This window comes from Podarcis tiliguerta (assembly GCF_965153285.1).
Source record: "Podarcis tiliguerta genome assembly, chromosome: 2".
Classification (NCBI taxonomy): domain Eukaryota; kingdom Metazoa; phylum Chordata; class Lepidosauria; order Squamata; family Lacertidae; genus Podarcis; species Podarcis tiliguerta.
In genome coordinates this window covers 1,942,167-1,961,818 of record NC_139535.1, presented here as the reverse complement: position 1 = coordinate 1,961,818, position 19,652 = coordinate 1,942,167, and the positions used below count along the sequence as shown (strand labels likewise).

General features: G+C 43.0%; 1 protein-coding gene and 2 long non-coding RNA genes across 3 annotated transcripts in view; 2 read left to right on the top strand and 1 right to left on the bottom strand.

Annotated features, from left to right (window-relative positions):
- Nucleotides 1–75: 75 nt before the first annotated feature.
- LOC310671180 overlaps nt 76–19,652 on the top strand; it is a 108,575-nt gene continuing 88,998 nt past the window's right edge. Inside the window, exon 1 of the long non-coding RNA XR_014507868.1 lies at nt 76–198. This is a non-coding gene — a long non-coding RNA (uncharacterized lncRNA). The remainder of the gene's footprint in view (nt 199–19,652) is intronic.
- Nucleotides 3,535–11,031, top strand: LOC310672766 (vomeronasal type-2 receptor 26-like; the record flags this gene model as incomplete). Its single annotated transcript, XM_083430418.1, has 6 exons — nt 3,535–3,743; nt 4,413–4,704; nt 5,428–6,216; nt 7,721–7,951; nt 8,706–8,832; nt 9,921–11,031. 6 exons carry the CDS (start codon nt 3,535–3,537, stop codon nt 10,817–10,819), a joined length of 2,547 nt encoding a protein of 848 aa, XP_083286544.1. The 3' UTR covers nt 10,820–11,031.
- Nucleotides 18,637–19,340, bottom strand: LOC310668834. The gene is made up of 3 exons (XR_014506855.1): nt 19,091–19,340; nt 18,932–18,957; nt 18,637–18,865 (listed from the first exon to the last, which is right to left on the bottom strand). It is a non-coding gene; the product is annotated as an uncharacterized lncRNA (long non-coding RNA).

Sequence of the window (19,652 nt, the reverse complement as noted above, 5' to 3'; positions counted from 1 at the left end):
TAATCCCTTGAGCGTACCAACACGGACACAGGAGCCCTGCCCAGTTATGCCAACCCTGATGATCCTAGACAGAAGACCATCAAGGTCACAAAGAACTTGCATATAGGAGTGGATTCAGCAGGGACTGGAACAAAGGACAATGATCAGCTCTTCCCTCTGGGGGCAGGAAACTGCAAACTCCCCTCTGTCACCTGGAAAGTACTCATGGGGAGGGGGAAAGGGGGAACCAGCCAGGTGACAGGACAATCAGGTTACCACCACAACTCCTCCCTCAACCCCTCCTTTTTGTGATGTAGTTCATAGAATCATAGAATCATAGAGTTGGAAGAGACCACAAGGGCCATCGAGTCCAACCCCCTGTCAAGCAGGTTGTGATGTAGTTGTGATGTAGTTTTAGGGGCGTAGTTTTGGGGATTAGTAACTAATAAAAGTTGGGGTCTTATTTTGTTCAGGGCTTCCATCTTGCTTCATCTTGCAGTGGGTGGGAGTCCTGTCGCAACAGTCTTCCATAAAGACCAAGCCTACTGGCTGCTGTTTTGCTCTGGTATTCCTAGCTGGTGTCCTTGTTTTTTGTCCAGGTGAGCCCTCAGATTTCTCCGGTAACACCCTGAATCCTGAGACCATGTACTGCCTGGGGGATAATCGCTGGCATCCTGGCACCAGAGTGCCAGACAGTTGGTCATTCCAGAACAATCCTAAACCCAACCTCAGTGGGAAAACAGGAAAATGTAAATACTTACCTTGGTTTCACCTAAAGGGTGGGAGGTGGAGGTCAGATGAGGGAGGGGCCAAGCCTGGTGCTCAGGTTTCTGCCAGAAGACCCTTTCCCAATTTATAACTGTTACGGAAATTACGGGGGGTGGGGCACATCTTTAAAGTTGTTATATGTTACAAATATTATGCATAAATGTATCCTTTCGACTTGACAACTCAGGGAAGTTACCTAGCTTTACCCATCATATAAAATCAACTCCTTTGCCAGTTTCCTCCATTTCAACACTATTTTGCCCTTGGAAAAAATGTCTCTTTTCTCTGCCACCTCCACAAACGTGAGGACATGTATACACACCTCCTACCTCAGGAGCACTTTGCTGTGCTTTTGAACTGCTAGGAGGGCAGAAGCTGGGACCGAACAACGGGAGCTCACCCCGCTGCGGGGATTTGAACCGCCAACCTTCTGATCGGAAAGCCCTAGGCTCAGTGGTTTAGACCACAGTGCCACCCAATTGCAACTCTCTTAGGCGACAGCAATAAGAAGTAAGGTGCTGGGATTTTAAAAAAACCACTTTATTTTAAATTAGAAATGGAGAGAAGTGTGGGGAGGGTAGAAGAGGATTTCTAGACAAAGGAGAAATGACTGGGAAATGTGTGAGCCCCTGCTTTGGGAGAAGAGCTGGCTATTCCATTTCCTTGGCCAAAAAATGGGGTATGCTTAATAGGCCCCTCCGTTGGCTCAGGTGGTGGCAGGGGCAAGTGAGTGGGAGCTGAGAGGGTCCTGGGGGGCAATGGGCAGGGAAGGGAGGACTGGGGGCAAAGTCTCTCCACAGAAACGTGGGATGAAAAGGTGTTGACAAGCCAACTCAGCAGTATTATGTTGATTTGAAGAGCATTGACTTTCCCCAAAGGGTCAGGTTCAATGGCTCCCACCTGTCGATGTCTATTGATACCTCATGATATATTTTGTTGATGTTTAATACCACATGTCTCATGGCATTAATATATGTAGGAATTTAATGTTGTCTTTGCAAATTTGAAATTGGTATGGTTTAAACGGTTGAACCAAAAAGTTATTTCCTATTAACATCAACTCCAATTTGGACCAGTTTATAGTGTATCCAGATATATTACCCCAAAATCTATATTTTGCATTAATTTTGGAACAGTACTGTGAGATTTTGTGATAAACAGAAGAATATCATCTGCAAACATTACCAATTTGTTTTCAAGTGAGTTATGAATTACAGTGGTGCGCCGCAAGACGAAATTAATTCGTTCTGCGAGTTTTTTCGTTCTACGAGTTTTTTCGTCTTGCGAAGCACCAATGTGTATTGACGGTTTCCCATAGGAATGCATTGGCGGTTTTTAAAAAAAAGGCGCAAGACGTTTTCGTCTTGCGAAGCAAGCCCATAGGGAAATTCGTCTTGCAAAGCAACTCAGAAAATGGAAAACCCTTTCGTCTAGCGAGTTTTTCGTCTTGCGAGTCATTCGTCTTGCGGGGTACCACTGTACACCAAAGATTTCCTTATGCTGTCTAACAGTACATGCCAGGGGCTTCAAACAGATATTAAAAAGCAAAGGTGAAAGTGGGCAGCCTTGCCTAGTACCTCTGGATAATGTGAAAGGTGCAGACATTATGCCATTTGTCTTAACACTAGATGTAGGGGAGCAATATAATATGTTTATCCATTTTATAAAGACTAATGGAAAACCAAATTTTTGTAGTACTTTTTCTATATATAGTTTGTAGACCTTATCAAAAGCTATTTCTGCATCTAGAGATATTATAGCTAAAGCTTCACTGTTCCTGTTTAAATATCTCAAATCCACTACCAGCCTGATGTTATCTGCAGCTTGTCTCGTCTTTATAAAGTTTCTTTGTTAATCCTAACGAAATTTTAGATAGCCCCCCTGTTGGGGGTATTGGACATTTGTTTTCAGAAAACTGTCTTGGTAAGTTTCTGCATGTAAGATGAAACTCTGGCTGTGAAGCTGAATTGTTTGCACAGGTGCAAAGATAAGACACTGATGCTGGTCCAACCACACTTGCTGCCAATTAGTTTCCAGACCCAATTCAAAGTCCTGGCTTTGACCTATAAAGCCTTAAACGGCTGAGGCCCACAATATCTCAGGACCACCTTTCAGTTTGATCCAACCTCAGGGCTTTTCTGATGTCAATCATGTTTTGCCAAAGTCACCTTTACCTTGATGATCTGTGGCATCCTATTGAGTAAACATGTTTTCTCCTGCTCTGCACCTGCTCCTACCAAGTTTCAGGGGAGATCTTTCTTCCCTTTGCAATCATCAGAATCACAGTGATCTATTTTTATTCTTTCCTGAGTCCAACTAGCTCCCACCCCACCGCTTGAATATTGCCTTTGCAAGCAATAAGGTAAATATCGCAAATAAGGGCAGCAGGAAGATTTTTATTCCACTGTGCCTGAAAGGTTGGGTGTATAAAATATATATTGTGCCACAAAATCCTGGGGGCCAAGACATAGAGCAGGTGAAGTGAGAAAGTATATCTGTGTGATGCTGCCTTCTAGATCAGTAATTTAGACCGACTGGCTTTCCTGGAAGGGAACATCCTCAGCTTTGCCTGGAACAGGGAGCAGAGATGACAACCTCTCACCTTCTTGGTGCAGAATAGATGCTCCACTTCTGAACCATCACTCTTCAGCTCTGAGACCAGAGCTGGACACCTCCCTGAATTTGTTAATTCACTGCAATCCCTGATTTGCAAGAATTTGGGGTATATTATGAGCAGCTAGTATTGGGTGGAACACCTACAAGGAAAGCATAGCAGGTAGACCCAGAATGATAACACTCCTCCTGTTGCTGCCTCTAGCAACCAATGGGGTGCAGCTGAGGGAAAAATGCCCACTGAATCTAATCAAGGAAGAAGTTTTGGCTGCAAATTTTTACCGGCTAGCAGACTACCTCATTAGTGGAGTCATATATCCAATATTCTTTCATGAACAATCTCCTTTCACCTTTTCCAGCACTCCTGTCAGCAGACTTGAGACGTAAGTAATGATGCATTGATGTAGTTCTTCTTCCTATCTACTCTCCATTTCCCGTAATACACTTGTTTTCTGAGAAACTTGAAAATGTTAATTACATTACATTTCATTAATTTATTTAAAGAGTTCTTTGTGTCTGTTCAATTAGTGAAAAACCATGTCTCAAAGTGTTTTATAATGAATTTTAAATAATTAGTAGTAGTTTTGACATGTACTGCTCTCCAAAGCATGACTTGTTTTTTAAAAGGTAGGAACTGTTCTGGGGTGTTTGAGCTGCAAGTTTTCTGTAATAAATAAAATGTGAACACAATTCTTTTCCCCATGCACAACATATTCTATGCAACTTCAAATTATAAATGTCAACTTTGCTTCCTTCCACCCTCCTCCCTTGCAAAACCTCTGCCGACAGAGGTACAGGTAGACCTCTGTCTCACTTTGTTCTACCTCCTGGCCCTCAAGGGAGTTTTGGTAGGTCACCAGAAATGTGACTGATTTGTGTTATGATCTTCCCTCCATGCTCCTCCCTTGCAAAGATACTACAGGTACAGGTATACCTCTGTCTCCCTTTACTTCCTTGCCTCTTTTCCTACTTGCTTTGATTAATACAAAAAAGAATGTGACGTTCATTTTCACTGAATTGAGGCTGACTGTGTGACACACCTTTTTTTGCAGCTGGGTGGATAAGAAGAACTCACACATTATTTCCTTCTCCCTTGCTGTTCGGGATATTAATCATAATCCTAGTCTCTTACCCAACATCACCCTGGGCTACAGCATCTATGATAGCTATTCTGAGGGAAGACTGACATCTGACTCCATGACAGACCTGCTTGCTGGTGGGAAAATCAATATTCCAAACTACAGCTGTGGGAAGCAGAAAAGGCTGCTAGCTGTTCTTGAAAAGAGTGAATTTGACATCTCCACACACATTGCAAGCATGTTGGGCATCTACAAGATCCCACAGGTAATCAATGGGTCCAAGTGAAAGACACTTGGCAATATTAGCCACCTTGTTGTTGTTGTTGCTGCTGCTGCCATCTGTCTGTCTTGAAAGACGATGGCGTGAGCCTCTGGGATGAAGTCAAACCACTCTGTTAGCAGTATCTAAGTGACCTCCACAGTGCGCAAGCCTGGGCAGTAGGTACAGAAATCCTGGGTTGCCAAGACGACAAGACCTCCCTCTCAGCCTCACTGCTGTGCTCCAAAGGAAAGCAGAGCAATGCATTTGGCCTAAGCTTGGCTGCAGGAGTTGCTGGAAGGAGGCAAGCAAAGCACCACTCAGCTGACTTAGGATTTGTGCAGGCTTTACTCCTTAGCCTTTTCTTCTCCCAGATGTTGGAGGGTATGAAGGGTGATGGAACTCCCTTGCAGTTGAGGACAGACAGGCCCCTTTCCTGTTGTCTTTCTAGGGCTTACTCAAAACTTTTATTTTATTGCAGCAGGCATTTTCATTTAAGTTTGGTTATAGTGTTTTACCTTTTTGATTGTTTTTTAAAGAATCTTTTTTAACTGGCTAGAGAATTTTGCCATTAATTGGGATAAGGATTGCTTGATTTTTAAAAAAATATTGTTTTACTTCCAAAAAAACGGTGAGGTTTGCACTAAATCTGTCAGCATCCTTCACATAGGCGTATCGGGTCTTAATGCTGAAACGCAAGCCATCAATCTCTTTCCCTTTTCTCACCAGCTCAGTTATGGCTTTGCTCTCACTGATAAATTCCAGTCCCCTTTTGTCTACCGGATGGTCCCAAACCAAGAAACGCAGTACCAGGGGATGGTCCAACTCCTCCTGCATTTCAGGTGGACGTGGGTCGGCCTCTTTGCTCCCAAAAATGACAATGGAGAAAGGTTCCTGAGTACTTTTACACCTCTAATGAACAAAAGGGAAATTTGTGTTGCCTTCACACAAAGAGTACAACGAGAAACATGGCTATGGATACCCCATGAAGCACCTGCCCTGTGGAGACAAGTCAATGTATTTGTTTACTTTGCAGACTCTCAAAGTGGACTTTACATAATCATAGAGGTTGAATCCTTACTTGAAAGGATACAAACTGGGGGGAAAGTCTGGATAACCACACTTCTTCAGAACAAAATGTTGTTATGTGACATTGACTGCTTCCAGTATGCTCATGGCTCTTTGTCCTTTGTAGTGAAGACCAAAAAAAGGATGAAGAAGGACTACTATGGGCCAGTGTCTTTGGCTAGTCAACGGTATTCAGTAGAAGCATTTGATTGTTCTTATTCAAAGCATGCCTTGTCTGTGAGGGGTATGACCAAATGCAGAGAGAAGGATAATGTGAAGATGCTGCCCCAGGAAGAGATTGAAAGAATCCAGTCCCAAGACAGCTATGTGAATTACCTGAGTATCCAAGCTGTGGCTCAGGCCTTCAATGCTGCATATTCATCCAGGTCAAAGAGGATGTCGATTGTGGGTGGAGGCAGCTTGGATCTTCAAAAGCTACAGCCATGGCAGGTATGTCGTTTTCCTCTTGCAAACTGGAATTTGTTGTCCCTTCTCTGGAATCACCATGATAACATCATCAGAATCGGTCTTGAATTGAGTCACAACGTTGGTTGGTATTGTCTACATTGACTGATTGGCCGTTGACATTGTTTTCACCTGCTTACAGAAATCCAGCAGAATTTCTACTACCCAGGTTCCCAGGGGAAGGGAATTCTACACGAGTTACAGGTGGAGCACAACAGAAATGGCCCATCAGTGTATGGGAAGTCAAGGTCACAGATTCAGTGCAATGTTCCTGCAGACAGAATTATTTGCAGGCAGCAACTCATAGAGATGGAAGTGGAGCTCGTTGGACCAATGCTCTGATTCAACAGTTATCTACTTCCTAGCAGCCTCCTACACTGCATAGTTTGGGAATCCACAAAAGGTCTAAACATGAAGAATCTAGATCTAATATGAATATTAGGAATTACTTTTTACAAAATGTAACAAAAACACTAGGATTAGATACTACCATATTAAACTGTCATTAGCAATACTCTTGAAAGCTTTTCTCTTCCAGTTAAAATCACACTTCTGCGTTATACGTAGGGCTGCCTCTGAAGACTGTTCAGAAACTTCAGAAGATGCAGACTTCGACCATCATGTTGTTCACTGGGACAACACTGTCTGAGCATATTACACCAATCCTCGTCCAATCACACTGGCTGCCAATAAGTTTCCAGACTCAATTAAAAGTTCAACATTGACCCTATAAAGCCTTAAATGACTGAGGACCAAAATACCTTAAGGACCATCTCTCAGACCTTGATTTCATAATCTGAGACCCTGCTGCAGTGGCTCCCATTTTATCCCTCCAAATCCACCTTTCCTAATATATGTACAGTGGTGCCCCGCAAGACGAATGCCTCGCAAGACGGAAAACCCGCTAGACAAAAGGGTTTTCCGTTTTGGAGGTGCTTCGCAAAATGAATTTGCTATGGGCTTGCTTCGCAAGACGAAAATGTCTTGCGAGTTCTGCGGGGTTTTTTCCCCTCTCCCCCTTTTCCCCCAGCCCCTAAGCCGCTTAACAGCTGTTAGCTAAGCCGCTTACCAGCTGTTGCTAAGCCGCTTATCAGCTGATCTAAGCCGCTTATCAGCTGGTCCACTAATCCCTTAATAGCCGCTAATCCCTTAATAGCCGCTAATAGCCCTTAAACCGCTAATAGCGCTAATAGCGCTAATCCGCTAATGGGCTTGCTTTGCAAGACGAAAAAAACCGCAAGACGAAGAGACTCACGGAACGGATTCTTTTCGTCTTGCGAGGCACCACTGTAATAATGTTGATTTTTATCACCCCCAAAATTTTTGAAGTTGATTGAGGGTGTCTAATAATCTAGAACAGTCACATGGTTTCAAATGAGAGATACAGTGGTTCTTATTCAGAGAAGATCAGGATGCAGGGAGAACATGAAACCATGTTACATAATTCAGCCCTGCTTACTCATTGCTGGATTTTCCTCTGTCATTCTAGTTTCATCGTTTCTTGAAAGAAGTCCAGTTCTACTCTAATACTTCAGCTGATGGGCAGTACTTGGATGAGAATGGGGCACTGGCCATTGACTTTGATATCGTGAATTGGGTGCTGTTTCCTAATAACTCTCATGATAGAGTGAAAATTGGGAGAATAGAGAGACTAAAGTCCTCAAATCTGAAGTTCACCATCAACCCAGAAGCAATTGTGTGGCCCAAGCTATTTAAGAAGGTAGGAAAGATTGGATCTGTCATTTTATTAACTATGACATCTGCTGTGCTCTAATAACATTTTGAATAGTACATATGAGGCTTCGACTGCAATCTTATGGGTGCTTCCCTGGAGCTAAGTCCCACTGAGTTTATTGGACCCTGCTCTTGAGTAAACATGTATAAAATTTCAAAGTAAATAGGAGACTTTCCAAAGCAGAGCAGAACACATTTCCCCAACTTGGTGACCTCCAAATATTGTGGACTACAACACCCATGCACCCCAGCCAGCATTGTGCAAAGATATATAAGGGGCACCAGGTTGGATAAGGCTGCTGTATAGTAAGGTATTCCACATCTGTTTGGGCATAGAGACACGCCACACGCGCAAACTGGGCACCAAATTATGCACTAGGTGCAGTCTTTGGAAGCAACACCAATGACTCCGTTGGCAGATGTGATAGCAACAGAGGGAACACTTGTTTTATTGCTGATGTTCATATGATGGTTTATGCCATCCTCCTGTTTGTTGTTAACTGTGAGATATCAATGTCAAGGGGGTGGGGGTGGGTGAGGAAGCAGAAGCACCAAACTGGTTTCTCTGCCATGGAGATCTGCAAAATGTAACTGCCCAAAATATGATCTGTGGTCACTTGAGGTTATTGGAAGCAAATATCTCTTCTCTGGGATCCTTCCAAAATTCCATTATCTGTGTCCAAAGGCATAAATGCACCTATCACTTTCTCCTTAGTGCTCAATTTTCTCTTCATGCCTAGACCGTGCCTCGATCAAGATGCACAGAAAGCTGTCTCCCTGGATATTCCAGAAAAGTTCAGGAAGGGAAGCCGCCCTGCTGCTATGATTGCACTCCCTGCTCAGAAGGGACCATCTCCACTCAGGAAGGTAGGAGAGGATCTCAGAGAAAATGGCCTTTGATGGGAGGATGGGGCAAATATTTGAGCCACTGCAAACATGATGTTAGTAATGGCTAGTTCCGTCATCTGTCAGGTGGGCACCATTGTCATTCTAAGAGAACAACGGAGGCATTCATGGTGGGTTCTGGCACCTCTTTTTATAGAAAATAGCACAGGTAATGTTACCCCATGAATGAAATGTCCTCTTCTGGGAGGGTTCACCTATTGCCGGAAACCTCAGGAATATAATAAAAGCAATGCTCAGCAACTTGTTCTAAGAGGGGCCAGTGGGATTCCCATGGGACCCCAGAAGCTGCATAGACAGAACAGCCCTCCCACCCACCGCCATGTGATCTCCAGTAACTAGTGTTCAAAGGCATTGAAAGGCCACCTCCAATGATGCAGGGAGGACATGTCAGTGATTCTGGTCCTGGCGACTATCTTGGTGAGTGATGGGAAAGTGGGCAAGAAGACCAGGATGTATTGTGTTCACCAAAGCTGTGGCCTCAGGAGGGTTGTTGTCCTGCCATGGAGTCAGGAAACACTAGGGCCAGAGGCACCACCTGACTATTTCTGAGAGGTCCCAGCAGTTCAGGAATGGAGGCAGTGCCACACAATAATACTCCTCCGAGTTCCTTGGAGGAATCATGGAATTCTACTGAAATATGTGATTTTAGAAAGTATCATTCTAGCGTCAGTATATTATAAAATAAGTTTAGGCTTAACACCTCTGCTTCTCAATATTCGAACATGACAAGTTGCCTTTATCAGTCAACCTATTGATCCATTTAACCCACGGTTGTCTAACCCCGGGGTCCAGAATTTTTTCTGGCCTTTGCACTAGATCTAAATTTTCTAGGTGAAAAATAGCAGTTGGGTGCTGCTGCTGCCAAGCTGTCAATCACCCGATGCAATAGTGATGTTAGCTGATTTCATGCTTTAAAGCCTTGATTGCCAGCACTTCAAAGAACAGTGTGGGCCTTTTTGAAAATCCTGTATGAGCAGCTCCACAGCATTCAGACCATTGTAGGTTTGTGACTGGTGTTAGGATACTGAAGTGTGTTTTTCTCTATGCAGATGCTGATGAATGCACCAAATGTCCAGAAGATCAGCATCCAAATGAGGACCGAGACCAATGTGTCCCCAAAATATCTACCTTCCTTTCCTATGAAGAAAGTTTGGGGATCCTCCTGGCTTCCCTTGCCCTCTTCCTATCCTTAACCACAGGCTTTGTGTTAGGAATCTTCACTAAATACAAAGAAACTCCCATAGTCAAAGCCAACAACAGGGACCTCTCCTACATTCTCCTCATGTCTCTCCTGCTCTCCTTTTTGTCCTCCTTCCTCTTCATTGGAAAGCCAAGGAACGTGACCTGTCTTCTCCGTCAAACAGCCTTCTGCATCATCTTCTCAGCTGCTGTCTCTTCTGTCTTGGCAAAAACCATCACTGTAGTCCTGGCCTTCCTGGCCACTAAGCCAGGGAACAGGGTGAGGAGATGGCTGGGGAAGAGTTTGGCCCACTCCATTGTCATTTCCTGCTCCAGTGTGCAAGTTCTCATCTGCACCATCTGGCTGGGGATCTTTCCTCCATTCCCAGACTTTGACCTGAGCTCCCAGCTTGGAGAGATCATTGTCCAATGCAACGAAGGGTCTGTTGCCATGTTTTATGGTTCTCTTGGCTACATGGGCTTTCTGGCTGCCATCTGCTTCACAGCGGCTTTCTTAGCAAGGAATCTGCCTGGGGCCTTCAACGAAGCCAAGCTGATCACCTTCAGCATGCTGGTCTTCTGCAGTGTTTGGGTGTCCTTTGTGCCCACCTACCTGAGCACCAAGGGGAAATACATGGTAGCCGTTCAGATCTTCTCTATCTTGGCCTCCAGTGCTGGGCTCCTGGGCTGCATCTTCATTTCCAAATGCTACATTATTATATTGAGGCCTGATTTGAACATGAAGGAGCACCTGACAAGAAAAAACTAAACATGACATTTAATCCTTAGCTCTATGGATATCACAAAATTGTACAGTTGGAAGTCCCAGCCACAATCTCAACTGGAGTTAAACTGATCATTACCCATAGCAGGATTTCATAAGCTGCTTAAGAAGTTGTAAACTGAATTGTTAAAGTACAAAAAGAACTTAGCTGAATTAGGAAGAAAGTGACTATGTAAGGGATATAGGTAAAAGGTCTTATGGGGAATAATAATAATAATAATAATAATAATAATAATAATAATAATAACTGGGCAGCCATAATGTTGGGTGGAACTCAGTACACCTGGTTTTGAACTCCCTTTTGGATTTTTATGTTGTGAACTGCCCTGGGATCTTTGGCTGAAAGACGGTATACCAATGTAATAAATAAGAACAATGACAACTTGTATGTGTAAGCTGCGTGGGTCTCATCGAACGCATCTCGATACTGGATATAAGGTTGCCTGGGGGTTCAAAGGGCTGAATGTTGGTTGTTTATAATAGTTTTAGAAGTACTGGTGCAAAGAATAAGATGTAATCAAGATATTAAAGGCATAAGGGTGGGACAGAGACAATATAAATTGGAAAAAAGTAAGAGAGTAAAAAAATATATAATACAAGATGTATCTGGATTAAAAATCGAAAGAAAGATTAAGCATTTAGGTGTTTGGGTAACAGCAAACATTTGTAAAAAAACAACAACTCAGAAGCTTTCATTCTGGGAATTATAGGGACAGAAGTATCCAAACTGTACAGAAATTTATTCATGTATGTGACTACAGCAGCAAGAATGTTAATTGCCCAAAAATGGAAAGAAGAAGTCCCAGCAAAAGAAGAATGAATACAAAAACTTATGGAGTATGCAGAAATGGCAAACTTACCAGAAAAATAAGAAACCAAGTTAACAACTTTTTATAAAAGAATGGGAAATGTTTTATTGAATATTTACAAACAAATTATAAACAGATAAGAACATTGGCAGGGTAGTTATAATAACCTGCATTTTCATACGAGTGTATATTTAAAGTAGAGGAATAAATGAACAAATGAAGTTAATGTGGATAGGCAGAAAAAATTGAAAATAAATATAAGGAAGCACAGAAAGAGGGGAAAGGATGTAAAGTTTTAAAATGTTAAAATGACCGTAAAATTAATGAAATGGATAAACCTGAATATCATAAATAAAATATATAAAAAAGAATGTTTTTCCGTATGCCTAGTCGGAATCTCCTTTCCTGCAACTTGAAGGCAATAGGTCGATTCCTACTTTCCAGGAGAAAACAAGCTTGCTCCAAATTAACGAATTGTATAAATATGAAAAGCATAAATATTTTTTTAAAAAAGAAAGAAAGAAAAAGAAAACAAGCTTGCTTCATCCTCCATGTGTCAGCCCTTCAGATATTTGAAGATGGCTATCCTATCTCCTCCCAGTCTCCTCTCTCCCAGGCTAGACATATGGAGCTCCTTCAACTGTTCCTCATAAGGCATGGTTTCTAGACCCTGGATAGTTGACCTGCTCTTGCAATTGAGTCAATTGATACGTTATCGCTCCGCTGTTGGAGGTAGGAAAATGGCATGTAGGGAAAGTTCTGCTCTCATCTCCAGCTTGTGGGCTTCCCTTTGGGTCACCTGGTTGGCCATTGTGAGAACAGGATGCTGGCCTTTGGGGGCCTTTGGCCTGATCCAACCTCAGGGCTCTTTTCATGTCAGTCAGGTTCTGCCAACGTCACCTTTACCCTTGATGATCCATGGTACCCCATTGAGTAAACATGTTTTCTCCTGCTCTGCACCTGCTCCCATCAAGTTTCAGGGGAGATCTTTCTTCCCTTTACAATCATCAGAATCACAGTAATCTATTTTTATTCTTTCCTGAGTCCAAGTAGCTCCCACTCCACCACTTGAATATTGCTGTTGGGACCAATAAGGTAAATATCACAATTAAGGACAGTAGGAAGTTTTTTATTCCACTCTGCCTGGATGGTTGGATGTATAAAATATATATTGTGCCACAAAATCCTGGGGGCCAAGACACAGAGCAGGTGAAGTGAGAAGGTACATTTGTGTGATGCTGCCTTTTACATCAGTAATTTCGACTGACTGGCTTTCCAGGAAGGGGACATCCTCAGCCCTGCCTGGACCAGGGAGCAGAGATTGCACCCTCTCACCACCTTGGTGCAAAATAGATGCCCCACCACTGAGTCATCATGTTTCAGCTCTGAGACCAGAGCTGGACATCTGCCTGTATTTGTTGATTCACTGCAATCTCTGATTTGCAAGAATTTGGAGATTATTATGAACAGCAGCTAGTGCTGGGTGGAACAGCTACAGTCATACCTCAGGTTGAGTGTTTTCAAGTTGCGTCCCGCGGTGACCCGGAAGTACCAGAAAAAGTTACTTCTGGGTTTCGCTGCTCGTGCATGCGCAGACGCTCAAAATGATGTCATGCGTATGCGCAGAAGCGGCAAATCGCAACCCTCGCAGCACAGACGCACAGATGCGGGTTGCATTCTGCTCATGTTGCAAATGGGGCTCCGGAAAGGATCCCGTTCGCCACCAGAGGTACCACTGTACGAGGAAATCGTAGCAGGTAGACCCAGAATGATAACACTTCTTCTGTTGCTGCCTCTTGCTACCAATGGGATGCAGCTGAGGGGGAAATGCCCACTGAATCCAATCAAGGAGCAAATATTGCCTGCAAATTTTTACTGGCTAGCAGACCACCTCATTGGTGGTGTCACATCTCCAAGGCTCTTTAATGATCAGCCTCCTTTCACCTTTTCCAGCATCCCCATCAGCAGACTAGAGATGTGAGTAATGATGCATTGATGTATTCCTGCTTCCTATCTACTCTCCATTTCCTGTGATAAACTTGTTTCCCGATATACTTGAAAATGTTCATTTCATTTCATTAATTCATTTAAAGAGTTCTTTGTGTCTGTTCGTTTAGTAAAAAGCCACGTTTCAAAGTTTTTATAATGAATTTTAAGTAATTAGTAGTAGTTTTGACATGTACTGCTCTCAAAAGCATAACTTAGAATCATAGAATCATAGAGTTGGAAGAGACCACAAGGGCCATCGAGTCCAACCCCCTGCCAAGCAGGAAACACCATCAGAGCACTCCTGACATATGGTTGTCAAGCCTCTGCTTGAAGACCTCCAAAGAAGGAGACTCCACCACAAAACTTGTTTTGTAAAGGGTAGGAAATGTTGTGGGATGTTTTTGAGTTGCAGGTTTTCTGTCGTAAATAAAATGGGAACCCAATCCCCCCCCCCCCCACGGACAACAACATCTATGCAACTGCAAATCATAAATGTCCACTGTGCTTAATCACTTGCAATGCAGCCTGGGGGTCAAAATGGCTCAAGGGAGTTTTGGTAGGTCACCAGAAATGTGGCTGATTTGTGTTCTGATCTTCCCTCCATGCTCCTCCCTTGCAAAAATACTACAGGTACAGGTAGACCTCTGTCTCCCTTTTCTTTACTTCCTTGCCTCTTTTCCTAGTTGCTTTGATTAATACAAAAAATAATGTGACTTTCATTTTCACTGAATTGAGGCTGACTGTGTGACACACTTTTTTTGCAGCTGGGTGGATAAGAAAAACTCACATGTTATTTCCTTCTCCTTTGCTGTTCGGGATATTAATCACAACCCCAGGATCTTACCCAACATCACCCTGGGCTACAGCATCTATGATAACTATTCTGAGGGAAGACTGACTTCTGACTCCATAACAGACCTGCTTGCAGGTGGGAAAATCAATATTCCAAACTACCACTGTGGGAAACAGAAAAGCCTGCTAGCTGTTCTTGAAAAGAGTGAATTTGACGTCTCCACACACATTGCAAGCATGTTGGGCATCTACAAGATCCCACAGGTAATCAATGGGTCCAAGTGAAACACACCTGGCAACATTAGCCACCTGGTTGTTGTTGCTGCTGCCATCTGTCTGTCTTGAAAGACGATGGCGTGAGCCTCTGGGATGAAGTCAAACCACTGTGTTAGCACTATCAAAGTGATGTCCATGGTGCACAAGCCTAGGCAGTGGGTACAGAGGTCCAGGGCTGCCCAGATGACAAGACCTCCCTCTCAGCCTCACTGCTGTGGTCCAATGGAAAGCAGAGCAATAGATTTGGCACAAGCTTGGCTGCAGGATTTTCTGGAAGGAGGCAAACAAAGCACCACTCAGCTGACTTAGGATTTGTGCAGGGTTTACTCCTTAGCCTTTTCTTCTCCCAGATGTTGGAGGATCTGAAGGGTGATGGAACTCCCTTGCAGTTGAGGACAGACAGGCCCCTTTCCTACTGTCTTTCTAGGGCCTACTGAAAACTTTTCTTTTTCTTTTCTTTCTTTTTCTTTTCTTGCCGTAGGCATTTTAATTTAAGTTTGATTAAGTTTTACAATCTTGATTGGTTTTTAATGAATCTCTATTAACTGCATAGAGAATTTTGACATTAATCAGTATAATAATTGTTTAATTGTTGTAAAAAAATATTATTTTACTTCCAAAAAATTGTGAGGTTTGCACTAAATCTATCATCATATTTCACATGGAAGTATCCAGTCTTAATCCTGAAACACAAGCCATCAATCTCTTTCCCTTTCCTCACCAGCTCAGTTATGGCTTTCTTCCTACTGATAAATTCCAGTCCCCTTTTGTCTACCAAATGGTCCCAAACCAAGAAACGCAGTACCATGGCATGGTTCAACTCCTCCTGCATTTCAGGTGGACGTGGGTCGGCCTCTTTGCTCCCAACAATGACAATGGAGAAAGGTTCTTGAGTACCTTGACACCTCTAATGAACAAAAGGGAAATTTGTGTTGCCTTCACACAAAGAGTACAACGAAAAACTTGGCTATGGATACCCCATGAAGCACCTGTCCTGTGGAGACAAGTCAATGTATTTGTTTACTTTGCAGACTCTCAAAGTGGACTTTACACAATCATAGAGGTTCAGACCTTACTTGAAAGGATACAAAGTGGGGGGAAAGTCTGGATAACCACACTTCTTCAGAACAAAATGTTGTTATGTGATATTGACTGCTTCCGGTATACCCATGGCTCTTTGTCCTTTGTAATGAAGACCAAAAAAAGGATGAAGAAGGACTACTATAGGCCAATGGCCTTGGCTAGTCAACGCTATTCAGAAGACGCATTTGATTGTTCATATTCCAGGCATGCCTTGTCTGTGAGGGGTATGACCAAATGCAGAGAGAAGGATAATGTGAAGATGCTACCCCAGGAAGAGATTGATAGAATCCTGTCCCAAGACAGCTATGTGAATTATTTGAATATCCAAACTGTGGCTCAAGCTTTAAATGCCGCATATTCATCCAGGTCAAGGAGGATGTCAATTGTAGGTGGAGGCAGTTTGGTACTTCAAAAGCTACAGCCATGGCAGGTATGTCCTTTTCCTTTTGCAAACTGGAATTTGTTGTCCTCACCCTTGAATCACCATTATAGGATCAGCTGAATCTGTCTTGCACTGTGTCAGAACACTGGTTAGTATTGTCTACATTGACTGACTGGCCGTTGACATTGTTTTCACCTGCTGGCAGAAATCCACCAATGTTTCTCCCGTCCAGGTTCCCAGAGAAAGCGAATTCTACAGGGATTACAGATGGAGGACAAAAGAATTGGCCCATCATTGTAAGGCAGGTCAAGTCCACAGATCCAGTGCTATATTCCTGAAGACATAAGTATCATCCAATAATTTGCAGACAACAACTTATAGACTGACTTCAAAGGCCCCACCACATAGAGATAGAAGTGGAGCTTGTTGGACCAATGCTCTGATTCAACAATTATCTTCTTTCTTAGCAGTCTCCTACACTGCATAGTTTGGGAATCCACAAAAGGTCTAAACATGAAGAATCTAGATCTAATATGAATATTGAGGACGACGTTTTACAAAATTTAATAGAGACACTAGGACCAGACCCTGCCATATTAGACTATCATTAGACAGCAATATGCTTGCAAGCTTTTGTCTTCCAATTAAAGCCACACATCTGCATTATACGTAGGGCTGCCTCTGAAAACAGTTCAGAAGCATCAGAAGATTCAAAATTCAGTAGTCATGTTGCGCCCTGGGACAACACTGTTTTAGCATATTACACCGATTCTAATCCAACCACATTTGCTCCCAATTAGTTTCCAGACCCAATTCAAAGTCCTAGCTTTGATCTATAAAGCCTTACATGGTTGAGGACCACAATACCTCAAGGACCACCTCTCTCCATATAGACCTACCCAGACTCTGAGGTCATCATCTGAGACCCTTCTTTGTGTGCCGCCGCCTCAAGAGCTCCAGAGGGTGGCAACACAAGAGCGGGCCTTCTCTGAAGTGGCTCCCCATGTGTGGGATGTTCTCCTCAGGGACGTTTGGCTGGCACCTTCACTATACAGCTTTTGGTGCCAGGCAAAACTGTTCCTCTTCAACCTGGCCCTTGTCTGAGTAACATTCTCTACCCCTTTTTAATGTGTTTGTGTGAGGGGCTGGGGAAGGATAGTTATTGGTTGGTGGGGTGTGTGTGTGTGTGTTTTATCGTGTATTTGTGATATTATATTCTCATTTTCCTTATATATCTGTACATTATCTGATTCTCAGTGTGCCACTCAATAGCCTTCTTTACAGTTTCATCGTGCTGCAGAAAGATGACTTCATCCTTCATAGAACTTAATGTTTTTCCTTTAATAAAGCCAAGTTCATCATGTTTTACATATTTTCCCAAACATCTTAGAATCATAGAATTGTAGAGTTGGGAGAGCCATGAGGGTCATCTAGTCCAATCCTCTGCAATGCAGGAATATTTTGCCCAACATAGTGCTCAAACTCATGACCCTCAGTCTAAGAGCCTTATGGTCTAGTGACTGATCTGTCCCTCCAAATCAACCTTTCCCTATATATAATAATGCTGGTTCTTATTTATTATTTATTATTCAAAGACGATTAGGATGCATAGAGAACATGAAACCATGTTGCATAATTCAGCCCTGCTTATGAACACTGTTTTTATTGTGTTATGCGAGCTGGTCTTTGACCGTAATAAATTATCTATCTATCAAAGTCCAACTTTGACCTATAAAGCCTTAAATGGCTGAGGACCAAAATACCTTAAGGACCACCTCTCAGACCCTGATTTCATAATAAGAGACCCTGTTGATTGAGGGTGTCTTATAATCTAGAACAGTCAGATGGTTCCAAATGAGAAATACAGTGGTTCTTATTCAGAGAAGATTAGGATGCAGAGGAAACATGAAACCATGTTATATAATTCAGCCCTGCTCACCCATTGCTGGATTTTCCTCTGTCATTCTAGCTTCATCGTTTCTTGAAAGAAGTCCAGTTCTACTCTAATACTTCAGCTGATGGGCAGTACTTGGATGAGAATGGGGCACTGGCCATTGACTTCGATATTGAGAATTGGGTGCTGTTTCCTAATAACTCTCATGATAGAGTGAAAATTGGGGGAATAGAGAAAAAAAAGTCCTCAAATCTGAAGTTCACCATTAACCCAGAAGCAATTGTATGGCCCAAGCTATTTAAGAAGGTAGGGGGAAATGGATCTGTCATTTTATTAACTATGACATCTGCTATGCTCTAATAACATTTTGAATAGTACATATGAGGCTTCATCTGCAATCTTGCGGGAGCTTTCCTAGAGCCAAGTTCCACTGAGTTTAATGGACCCTGCTCTTGAGGAAACATGTATAAAATGTCAAAGTAAATAGGAGACTTTCCAAAGCAGAGCACAACACATTTCCCCAACTTGATGCCCTCCAAATATTGCGGACTACAACACCCATGCACCCCAGCCAGCATTGTGCAAAGATATATAAGGGGCACCAGGTTGGGTAAGGCTGGAGTATAGTAAGGTATTCCACATCTGTTTGGGCATAGAGACATGCCACACAAGCAAACTGGGCACCAAATTCTACACTAGGTGCAGTCTTTGGAAGCAACACCAATGACTCCGTTGGCAGATGTGATAGCAACAGAGGGAACACTTGTTTTATTGCTGATGTTCATATGATGGTTTATGCCATCCTCCTGTTTGTTGTTAACTGTGAGATATCAATGTCAAGGGGGTGGGGGTGGGTGAGGAAGCAGAAGCACCAAAATGGTTTCTCTGCCATGCAGCTCTGCAAAAAAACACAAAAAAAATGTAACTGCCCAAAATATGATCTGTGGTCACTTGAGGTTATCGGAAGCAAATATCTCTTCTCTGATATCCTTCCAAAATTCCATTAGCTGTGTCCAAAGGCATAAATGCACCTATCACTTTCTTCTTAGTGCTCAGTTTTCTCTTCATGCCTAGACGGTGCCTCGATCAAGATGCACAGAAAGCTGTCTCCCTGGATATTCCAGAAAAGTTCAGGAAGGGAAGCCGCCCTGCTGCTATGATTGCACTCCCTGCTCAGAAGGGACCATCTCCACTCAGGAAGGTAGGAGAGGATCTCAGAGAAAATGGCCTTTGATGGGAGGATGGGGCAAATATTTGAGCCACTGCAAACATGATGTTAGTAATGGCTAGTTCTGTCATCTGTCAGTTGGACACCATTGTCATTCTAAGAGAACAACGGAGGCATTCATGGTGGGTTCTGGCACCTCTTTTTATAGAAAATAGCACAGGTAATGTTACCCCATGAATGAAATGTCCTCTTCGGGGAGGGTTCACCTATTGCCAGAAACCCCAAGAATATAATAAAAGCAATGCTCAGCAACTTGTTCTAAGAGGGGCCAGTGGGATTCCCATGGGACCCCAGAAGCTGCATAGACAGAACAGCCCTCCCACCCACCGCCATGTGATCTCCAGTAACTAGTGTTCAAAGGCATT